Here is a 10,009-nt window from a genome sequence, read left to right as displayed (position 1 = left end):
CCCCCCCCCAATTTTACCTCCAGAACCAAACACTACAACCTTGAATTTTCCGCAGTAGAAAACTACAACAGAAGAGTGGCAGAGGTTGCGCAAAAACAAAGCTTTTTTAAACATGCAGAATACTGCCATCATGTTATAACAAGTCAAGGAAGTTCGGTACAAGGGCACCCAGTGGGCGTCAAAGTTTTGGTAATGTGTCACTATTGATAATACTAAACATCAATAGGGGTTGCAAGTTGCGATGGCTTCTCCGGGCTTCGGATCGCCAAAGATGTGGTCGGCAGGTCACGCCCGGCTTCATTCGTGCCCAACGTAGATTGCGCAAAAGTTTTGTCCGTCGACTTGACCGGGTCCAGCTTTCTACCAACTGAAACGCCGTCGTCATCGTCGGGAATAGGGGATTGCAAAGTAACCTGTGGTCGTGCCAGTTTTGGTGGTGTTCCTTGACGCTGCGCCCTCTCGCCGAGCTTGCTGCTCTCAGAGCTGCTTGGGCTCACTTGCGCCTTTTCACCATTCCGCTTCTCGGCGGACCCGTCTGCTCTGGTGTACTTGCCAGTATGACGGTCATATGAGACCTTTACTGGAAGCTTCACCACTAAGCTGGAGTCGACTTCGTCGCCATCGAGCATATCCGCGTCCTCGTCAAACTCATCGTCATCATCTTCACTCTCGTCAGGAACGTGCTCGTCACCCTCCTCATCATCACCAAATTCGGGTTCGCTATCATCACCGGCCGCGTCCGAGTCAAATTCGTCACTCCCGTTGGCCTTTTTGCTGGATGAGTTTGCCGACCAGCCGTTCGTCCCGTGGTTGACAGCAGCAGAGCGCCGTGGCCTCCCGTTCGGCCCAGCGGACGCGCCGTCATCCCTCATTTCGGTATCTCCATCATAATATGCTAAGCTATCAGTGGCCCCGGCGCCACTGTCAAGCATGTCGGCGTTCAAGCGGTTCGGTGCCCGTATCTGACGGCCACGCGATGTTGTAACAGGACCGGTAGGCTCGGCTGGCGTTTGTGTACCGTGGCGAGTAGACCTTCGTGTTGCAGTGGAGTCGCTGTTGAAATCGTAGTCGTCGTCATCAAACGTGTACTTTGCACGCTTGCCGCGTGTTCGGCCTTCATATAGGGAGAATCCTGGCTCGGGGCGCTTGAATTGCTGCTTGCGCGCAAGGCGGTATTCGCGACGCCTCAATTTCTGTGCATGGTCAGCAAAGGTTCCGATCCGCCAAGAAAGAAAAAAGGGCCGACTCCGAAGAATTACCTCAAGCGCATCCTCGAAATGTGGTATGTGATCTTGTAACCTTTGGCTTAGTTTGCGCGCCTTGGGTCCACCATCATCCGTTAATAGCTTGTCCGTCAAGGCATTAACCTCCTCTATGCTACCTGCAACACTCCACCATGTACGTTGGAAACCGGCAGGGTTGCTCTCGCGATATATGCGGAAGGATGTGTCTCCGGGACCTTCAACTAGAAAGTACCGCCGTCTGTCGCTGTCGGAGCCCAGGGGCTGAACTGAGAGGGGCTGGTTCAGGTCGTCGTCCATGCGCTTGTTTTTGTAGGCAGAGTCGATGATGTCCTTGACAGTTTTGCAGTACTGCATCGTCCAGAGGATGAATGTTCGAAGGAGGTCAAGCTATTGACGCGCGCGTTAGTGAACGATGCATACATCAACATGCAGGCAGGACAGATCGATTTGGCGACGTGAACAGTATCTGATAGTGACTGGGAAAGCATTCGACGTACTCTTTGAACGGGCGTCATGGAGACAAAGGTTGCACCTCCAGCCAGAGGGCTGATTCCTTTCCAGCTCGATGGCCATGACGACTCGTGGGTTTTGATCGCATCCTCAACTGCTCGGTTGTAGTGTCCAATTCTGTCCAGGTTTGACCGAGGTTAGTACCTAGGTAGCCAGCATAGCCTGAGCGAAGATTTGTCTGGCGATCATGGTTAATTGCGGGTTACGACCTACTTGATCTCTTGCTGGCGATTGAGAAGGAGCTTCAAGATGGCGCACAAAAATAGCTCCACTCGATCACCTGGTGTTGAGTCGACAATCTCTCGTTCGAGTTCCTGAGGTCCAAATGTTGCTAGGTTCTTTGAGAAGATGTCGTTGAATTTGGCTCTAAACATAACAATGAACTGTAATTATTTTTTTTGGAGGTGGTAACCATCTCCAAAGTTAGCAATGCTGTTTGTTTGTTGCCTTTGCGGGCCTAGGTAACGCAGCCAACCCCTCCCCCCAACGCCCACATCAAATATTTCGACGCGATATCTCGCGTTGTCCCGCTTTTGCGACGCGACTTTTTGAAAGTAAATAAAAAATAAAAAATACTCACGGCAATGTCTGGATTGTCTGCGAGAACATATTCATGAGCAGGAGAAGGTTCTCGCTTGCGAGGTGGTGGTGAATCTTCTTTGGGTGCAGCCTCGTCCTTCTTGTGCACGGCGTGGAAGAACTTCAAGATGCCATCCTGTCGCTTTAATTGAACGTCGGACTCGTCTCCAGATGGCGGTGGAGAAAGCGAATCGACAGAAGACAAGGCCGAAGAGTCGTCGTCTGACATAATTGTGTTTGCAAGATTGATATCTACCTCGATCTTTCTGGTGTTTGCTTGAGCCTTGTCGTTGCTCTGTACAAACGAGATGGACCGCTGGTACTTTGAAGTTTGTAGTTGCAGGGATGAGTGGTGGAGGAGGCGAGGTTGGCAACCACGAGAACGCTGCTCAGAGTTCGAGGATCCCACCAATTTGCCCATGCACTAGGTCAAACCCACTTATCCCGAGCCGCGCGCACTCAACTCAGGCATGACGGTCATGTGATAGGTTGGAATGGCAGGCAATGTATGTAAGGTATCTCATTATAGAGAGTATGGACAGTTGTACATTTCAGCCAGTAGCCGGCGGCATGGCAGCCTCGAAGTTCTCTGTTCCGCAGCCATCCTTGATTCCATCAAACCATCCAACTCCTTCTAGCGTGCTGCAAAGTGGAAGAACGGGAGCTTTGATGGATTCCAAACCAACGCAGACTATATCCCATTCAAGAAAGACTCTCTCTCACCTTGGTTGCAGTATAATGACTCCCAGTCTCACTCACACCTGCAGACTGCAACCCTGTTACCTCTTTTAAGAGGCCGATCTTGCAACCCATCAAAACAAAAACAGAACACACCAGTGGTGCCTCCCCAAACCCATGACATCCAAAAAAGACCAAAAATGTAACTGTGGCGAGTTGAAGATGAAAGACCTTGTGAGGACTGCAGTAGGTTGTGCTGATTTGAGCCTGTTCCGTTTTGTGGTACACACCGCTTGATGATTGCATTTGTTTGTCAGCGTCCGTCGCTTAGGATATCTCCACTCACTCACTTGTCATGGGAGAGTTTGGACCAGCACCGAAGCACAACATCCCCAAAATGAGGTTATTGCCACATGCTAATTGCTTGCCGATCCCAAAACGAGACAAACTTGGCACAACTGCCACCTCGGCCCCCATTCTTGCAGGCCATCGCTTGACAGCATTGCTTGCAGCTAACACCAGCTTGAACAGTAGGAAATGCAAGTATTGAGGTCATCAAACTTGATAACAACTGAAAATCAACAAACCAGGCTAAATGAGAAATTTGCAAAGTAAATCGGAGTGATCGACGAGTGGAAGGCTGCACGCAGTTGTGTGCGGCTTTCAGACCAACCAGTGTTGATTTCTCCGCTCGACCTAAATTTCAATCGGTTTAAGGGGAAGCACCGATTCTTTGACTACCAGAGTCAACTTTTCCCAATGGCAAACTGCTCTTGTGGATAATCCAACAAAGCCACTGATTGATCCACTGAAAATTGCTCAGTTATGTCGAGTCCCATCACTTGAAGGGCTTCTGGGTCGACTGATGGCAAAGTTTTCGGGGTAGGGTCTGCCAACGGACCCAACAGAAGCCTTCAAAGCTCTGACTTAGTCCGCGGTATGATTGTGGCTCGCGTCTATGAAGCCATTCCCAACCACATCGTCCACTGTAGCAAAGGCTAGCATGAATTCGCTTGTGTATCACTGGGAAAAGACGTTAGAGACAATGTGTCCGTCCAAATGTGGATGTCTGGATCTTACAGTATTGAATCTTCCTGATAAATCCACGAGATCATAGCATTTATCCGAATGATTTGACGGTTCATTACAAGGGAGCCAAGCAATAACCGACGAGGTCCAGGAAGCCTCAACAGCTTTTTGGAGGTTGGCACGTGGGCGGGGTCAACGCGTACGGTGTTCGTCAATCAGACCAAACCAAGACCGCGTCTTGCCTGGCTTAGTTGTTCCGTTCCGTTGTCATCTTGTTCCAATACAGACAGAGTAAGACAGGCGCATCAAACACAAGAAAATCCGCGGTCAAGTTACCGATGGCACTCAAAGTAGCCAAATGTCTTTGTTGTGAAAGCAGAGAGTAGAGGGGATGGCACAGTGATGATCGTAGTGGTGGCTACCTCAAGGGTCAGGAGGTCACCGCAGGCGACTTCATAGTCTCCACATTTTCAGGCCCGCACTTCCGCTGAGTCCGCTCGACATTCGACGGTCCCAGCACCCATGGCGCTGAAGAGAGAAAAAAAAAGTAGAGTAAAGGTACATCATGCAGCGCGGAAAATAAAAGCAGAAGAGAATAATTGATACACAACTCACAGTATTATATTATCAATTTGACAGGATGTAGTCTAGGTTGATTCACAACGCGAATGGAAGGCACCGTTCACCTAATTCGAGGTACACATCTCAAGTACCTGAGGTACCTAGGGTTGATGTACAGTAACTGATGACACATCCTAAGGCACTCTATAGAATTCGTCCCCGCTTACTCCCAATTCCTGAGCTGACGGCAGCTTTAGAGAGGTACTGTTGGCCCCCCACCTCACGTGACCTTAGATTTCTCGAGGTGGTGGAGTGACCCACAAGACGACACAACTGAATTTGCCTAGGTCCATCAAAATTGATCTTGTACTTGAGAAATCAACGACCACCAACGACGTGAGTGCCAATCTTCCTCGTCAAACCAGTTCACGTCGACGCCTGCGGCTGCTAATCCTTGGCCGGTCTTATAGACAAAATAGAACCCGGAACTTTCCCAGTAGGAGCGGAAAGACACGATGGGTCGCGTGGTAAGTAGCCAACAAACGCTGGATTCGACGACTTTGCAAAATCGACATACGGGAGGAGGCAGATGCGAACAATTGAAATACTGACTACATTGGCTTGACATAGATTCGTAACCAGAGGAAGGGTGCCGGTGGCATCTTCAGTACGTTGCGCAGCCTTTGAAAACACCATAACGAAACCGATAGTCATTTCCCACGAACTCGTACTTACCAAGCGCTTTCCCCCTACTGCAGAAGCCGTCACCCGCCTGAACAAGAACCCCGCCAAATTCCGAAACCTCGACTATGCCGAGCGCCACGGTTATGTCCGCGGTATTGTGAAGGAGATCATCCACGACCCGGGCCGTGGTGCTCCCCTCGCCCGCGTTGTCTTCCGTGACCCCTACAAGTTCAAGAAGCACACCGAGACCTTCATCGCCAACGAGGGCATGTACACCGGCCAGTTCGTCTACGCTGGCAAGAACGCCGCCCTGACCGTCGGCAACGTCCTCCCCCTTGCTTCGATCCCCGAGGGTACCATCATCTCCAACGTCGAGGAGCACCCCGGTGACCGTGGTGCGCTCGGCCGCACTTCGGGCAACTACGTTACCGTTATCGGCCACAACCCCGACGATGGCAAGACCCGTATTAAGCTTCCTTCTGGTGCCAAGAAGGTCGTCAGCAGCAAGGCCCGTGGCATGATCGGTCTGGTTGCCGGTGGTGGTCGTACTGACAAGCCTCTGTTGAGTACGTAACGCATTGCGCGATCCGGGAGAATGCGGTGATGGAAAAGAAAGAAATTTTGGCGGCAGAGAATGGTGCTAACTATGAACCCTTTCAACAGAGGCTTCGCGCGCAAAGCACAAGTTCGCTGTCAAGCGCAACTCGTGGCCCAAGACTCGTGGTGTTGCTATGAACCCTGTCGACCATCCTCACGGTGGTGTAAGTGAAAACCGAGGGACAGGCGATCCCGATACCGTATTTTTGCATCATGAGAACATTCTGACACAGGTTTTGCTCTACAGGGTAACCACCAACATATCGGTAAGGCCTCGACCATCTCGAGGTACGCTGCCCAGGGTCAAAAGGCGGGTCTTATTGCCGCCAGGAGGACGGGTCTGTTGCGCGGTACCCAGAAGACAAAGGAGTAAGGGTTTTGGCGCTAGATTTGTGGGTTGGGACTGCATGGATCATTGCTTTGTTTTCAAGGGTACTCTTTGCGTTGGGAGAGCAGCAATTAGCGAGCTCTGGCCGGTTTTATTTTTCACGGTATCCAAGGATATAAAAAGGATTCCCTACAGCAGCAAAAGGAGCACTCGGTTTATGAAGAAATGGAGCATTCTTTTTCGGGTTTTACGCAACAACGGATGAACGATTACGCCCGAAGTGTAGTGGTCTACAAATGTTGCGTGATGTAGTAAAATAGTGAAGTGGCATGATGATTTCGACACGCATTGTCAGGTCCGCAAAGTATTTTCTGTGATGAGGATTTGAGGTAGGTACTTTGAGGCATGGGTATGTCACCAGATTCCTGCAATTAGTTGGAAGATGCCGAGGCAAGTTGCATCAAACTGCCCATCGTATGATATGGGACATGTTATCATATATTGTAGTCCATGGAATCCCTCAAAATAGGGTTTCTGGGCTGAACAGTTCAGTCCAGATGCATACAATCTCTTTTACGTGATATATGCTCGCTCGCTTTCGACTCAACTGCCATGTTCAAACTTTGTTCTCAAAACGCTTACCTGCAGGGAGTCAAAGCTACCTACCAGGTGCCGATAGTTCAGACGCTGACAAGGGGACTTTGGACTCGGTGCAGCAAGAACCCCACTATTAAGCAGCATCCCACTCCATCTCAGAACTATTTGTCGAGCTTCAATTACCCCTCCGCTGCTATAGCCAGGACCAGTCAACATTTTCTCAAGTACACAAACTGCCGGTACAGCCACAATAACATCAAAATGAGCTCCCCCAAGGAATTCCGTCTTTTCTGCCTTGAGAACCCTCTCTTGGGTAAGTTGAGAATTTGCAAAATCTTTTTTTGGCTGTTTGTCATTATTACTCTGTGGAATTCCTGGGTATCAATCGAGCTTCGTAGGCTTGAGGCGAGCCAGCTATGGCTAAGGAAACAAGTTTTTTATTTTTTTATTTTTTGCAAATCTTGGTCGGTTCTTTTGGGGGCAAAATAGCATAAAACACAACTCGAAACTAATGCGATTGGAGATTCATTCTAGACATCCAAGCAGTTGGAGACGAGGCGCTCCTCAACAAGTACGGCCTCAAGGCTAATGATGCCATCCTGGCCGAGGCTAAGCACGCCGGTATCTTCGAGGAGCTGCTCAACAACTACGACGCCAAGCTGATTCCTGGCGGCGCCGCCCAGAACACGGCCCGTGGCGCCCAGTACATGCTGCCGCCCAACAGCGTCGTCTACTCGGGAGGTGTGGGCGACGACAAGTACGCGGCCATCCTGCGCGATGCCGTCCAAAAGGTCGGCCTCAGGGTCGAGTACCGCGTAGACCCCAAGGAGACCACCGGTCGCTGCGCCGTCGTCATCACCGGCCACAACCGCTCCATGTGCACCGAGCTAGGTGCTGCCAACCACTACGAGGTTGAGTTCCTGAAGAAGCCCGAGATCTGGGAGCTGGTCAAGGGTGCTGAGGTCTACTACATTGGTGGTTACCACTTCACCGGTACGTATTCATCCATCTTGTAGACTGGGCAAGATTCGTGTCCTCAACTCGCGGCCAGACCGGTTCTAACTTTTTTAATCGCAAAAGTCTGCCCTCCCGCCATAATGGAGCTGGCCAAGGAGGCTGCCACCAACAACAAGACCTTCATCTTGTCCCTCTCGGCTCCCTTCATCCCGCAATTCTTCAAGGACCCCCTTGATGCTGCTCTCCCCTACTGCGACTACGTCATCGGCAACGAGACCGAGGCCGCTGCCTTTGCCGAGTCCCACGACATGGCCGACAAGAAGGACGACGTCCGCGCCGTCGCCAAGGCCATCGCCAACCTTCCCAAGGAGAACTCGCAGCGCAAGCGCGTCGCCATCATCACCCAGGGCACCCTCCCCACCATTGTCGCCGTCCAGGGTGAGGACGAGGTCAAGGAGTACCCCGTTCACGAGATCGCCAAGGAGCAGATCAACGACACCAACGGTGCCGGTGACGCCTTTGCCGCTGGTTTCTGCGCCGGTGTTGTCGAGAACAAGCCCCTGGCTGAGTGTATCGACAGGGGCCAGTGGCTCGCCCGCCTTAGCATCCAGGAGCTGGGTCCTTCGTAAGTGAAACTCCTGAAGACTGTTTGAGAGGAAGGAATAGAGGACACGACGGTGAAAAATCGATCATCTAACCAAACTTCTGTACAGGTACCCGTTCCCCAAGCAAACCTACCAGCCTCAGTCTGCTTAAAGCAAATAAGCTGGCTTCTTCTTGTCTTTTGATTATGTGACTTTCCCTATGAGTTTGGGCATGGCGTTGAAGGATTATACGGGCAAAAATATGGGAGGGTGTTGCATTCAGGTTTCAACAACATAGCAAATATTCCCATGTAAAATCTGCCAGTGATATGCGAAAGGAGGCAATCACTCAACTTGAGATAGAGAAAAAAACTTGCAACAGGAGGTATTGCAGTCTCAAATCAAATTGGATTGAACGACTGACCCATCTTTTTCTCCAACAACACTGCGCACAGTGACCTGAAAGCTTGCCGATAGGTAATATATGAACGGATCTTGGGGCTGTCATAAAAAAAAAGTCGGTATAATGAGCCGGGATACAGATGAATTCCAGTACCGAGGAAGTGCAAGTCCAAAGGCTGCGCCATGCACGTATGATCACAGCCTTTGGACCAGCATCGGACTGGACACGTCATGTGAAGACCAGCCGAGACCATCAGACTGGATCCGGGGCAGATGGCACCAAAACACGGCGGACATGCGAATCAACGGCGGTTTCTTTGTATCTGTCAAAAATCATAACATGGCCTTTCTTTCTTTTTTGGCTGTAGGCATAGAAAACCTCTAGCAATCGGCCTTTTGTTGCATTTCCGACAGATTCCTCGGGTTTCCATGCATTGTCCAAAAGAATCGGTGAATACAAGACATCAAGCCACGGCAAGCCCCGGACCAGACGCAGGCTGCCTGACCTCGGGCTCGTCCCTTGCTTCCCTCGCCGCGGCCTTGGCGCGCTTCTTCCTGGCCCTGCGCACCTCAATCTCGACGGCTGCCATCTCGGCCGCCACGGTAGCGAGCCTCGGGACGATCTCCTCGACCAGCTGGACGGCTTGGCCCTGGGCCGACCGCAGCGGCGCCGGCGTGAACAGCCCAAACCACCGCAGCGGGTCCTTGGGCCGAGCCGGGGCGGTCTTGCCGTCGGTGGATTCCCGGGTCGTTTCCGCGTCGGGCTGCGCGCCCTCGCTGCCTGCTCCTTCTGCTGCTCTGCCGTCGTCATCGCCGGCTTTGGCGGGGGTCTCGGGGGCAGGAGCGGCGGGAGCAGTCGAATCGGGCTCGGACACGACGAACCGAGGGCTGCTGGCGTCGCCGGGCGGTGACGATCCGGGCCCATCATCCACGACCCGCAGCTTCCGGACGGCCTGCATGCGCTCGTCAAAGTGATTGGGTCCGTAGCGCATGCCCCTCTCGGCCGAGAAGTTTGCCCGCGCAATGTTTTGATACATCAAGCGCTGGGTGGTTGCTAGGGTCTCGCGTAGCTTAGTGTACTCGTCGAGCAGCCCTAGGTAGCGCTCGAGGAGGTTGTCGATTTCCAAGTCCATTGCTAATTAAAATTGAAACGTTGGAAGCTGAGCTCGGAGTACAGCCGATGAACGGATATCCTTCAAGACAACACCTGTAGGTGAACCTGGATGCCGGATGCTGTTGAATGGTGTTACAACAGCTAA

The 10,009-nt window shown here is 51.7% G+C and overlaps 4 protein-coding genes across 4 annotated transcripts; 2 read left to right on the top strand and 2 right to left on the bottom strand.

Moving 5' to 3' along the window:
• Positions 1-17: 17 nt before the first annotated feature.
• On the bottom strand, positions 18-2,681 carry PgNI_09981 (uncharacterized protein). The gene is made up of 5 exons (XM_031129962.1): positions 2,335-2,681; positions 1,968-2,137; positions 1,742-1,871; positions 1,260-1,631; positions 18-1,193 (listed from the first exon to the last, which is right to left on the bottom strand). The coding sequence occupies exons 1-5, from the start codon at positions 2,560-2,562 to the stop codon at positions 213-215; spliced, it is 1,881 nt and encodes a 626-aa protein (XP_030977492.1). The 5' UTR covers positions 2,563-2,681; the 3' UTR covers positions 18-212.
• Positions 2,682-4,967: 2,286 nt separating this feature from the next.
• On the top strand, positions 4,968-6,553 carry PgNI_09980 (uncharacterized protein). Its single transcript, XM_031129961.1, has 6 exons — positions 4,968-4,997; positions 5,072-5,128; positions 5,232-5,268; positions 5,360-5,851; positions 5,949-6,046; positions 6,130-6,553. Exons 2-6 carry the CDS (start codon positions 5,117-5,119, stop codon positions 6,253-6,255), a joined length of 765 nt encoding a protein of 254 aa, XP_030977859.1. The 5' UTR covers positions 4,968-4,997; positions 5,072-5,116; the 3' UTR covers positions 6,256-6,553.
• A 223-nt stretch (positions 6,554-6,776) lies between these two features.
• PgNI_09978 (uncharacterized protein) lies at positions 6,777-9,974 on the top strand. The gene is made up of 4 exons (XM_031129959.1): positions 6,777-7,120; positions 7,342-7,800; positions 7,888-8,389; positions 8,478-9,974. Exons 1-4 carry the CDS (start codon positions 6,823-6,825, stop codon positions 8,518-8,520), a joined length of 1,302 nt encoding a protein of 433 aa, XP_030977510.1. The 5' UTR covers positions 6,777-6,822; the 3' UTR covers positions 8,521-9,974.
• PgNI_09979 (uncharacterized protein) lies at positions 9,215-9,883 on the bottom strand (the record flags this gene model as incomplete). Its single annotated transcript, XM_031129960.1, has 1 exon — positions 9,215-9,883. The coding sequence occupies one exon, from the start codon at positions 9,881-9,883 to the stop codon at positions 9,215-9,217; it is 669 nt and encodes a 222-aa protein (XP_030977511.1).
• Positions 9,975-10,009: the final 35 nt, after the last annotated feature.

The sequence above is a fragment of the Pyricularia grisea genome (assembly GCF_004355905.1).
Source record: "Pyricularia grisea strain NI907 chromosome Unknown Pyricularia_grisea_NI907_Scaffold_7, whole genome shotgun sequence".
NCBI lineage: Eukaryota > Fungi > Ascomycota > Sordariomycetes > Magnaporthales > Pyriculariaceae > Pyricularia > Pyricularia grisea.
This window is presented reverse-complemented; position numbering and strand designations above follow the sequence as displayed.

Bases quoted from the DNA above. Each gene is read 5' to 3' on its own strand.
- PgNI_09978 (XM_031129959.1), top strand. From the start codon at position 6,823: ATGTTCAAACTTTGTTCTCAAAACGCTTACCTGCAGGGAGTCAAAGCT. The intron at 7,121-7,341 runs GTAAGTTGAGAA...GATTCATTCTAG, and splicing joins CCTTGAGAACCCTCTCTTGG to ACATCCAAGCAGTTGGAGAC. The intron at 8,390-8,477 runs GTAAGTGAAACT...ACTTCTGTACAG, and splicing joins ATCCAGGAGCTGGGTCCTTC to GTACCCGTTCCCCAAGCAAA.
- PgNI_09980 (XM_031129961.1), top strand. The intron at 5,852-5,948 runs GTACGTAACGCA...CCCTTTCAACAG, and splicing joins TACTGACAAGCCTCTGTTGA to AGGCTTCGCGCGCAAAGCAC. The intron at 6,047-6,129 runs GTAAGTGAAAAC...TTTGCTCTACAG, and splicing joins TCGACCATCCTCACGGTGGT to GGTAACCACCAACATATCGG.
- PgNI_09981 (XM_031129962.1), bottom strand. From the start codon at position 2,562: ATGTCAGACGACGACTCTTCGGCCTTGTCTTCTGTCGATTCGCTTTCT. The intron at 1,872-1,967 runs GTAGGTCGTAAC...AAACCTGGACAG, and splicing joins AATCGCCAGCAAGAGATCAA to AATTGGACACTACAACCGAG. The intron at 1,194-1,259 runs GTAATTCTTCGG...GACCATGCACAG, and splicing joins ATTTCGAGGATGCGCTTGAG to AAATTGAGGCGTCGCGAATA.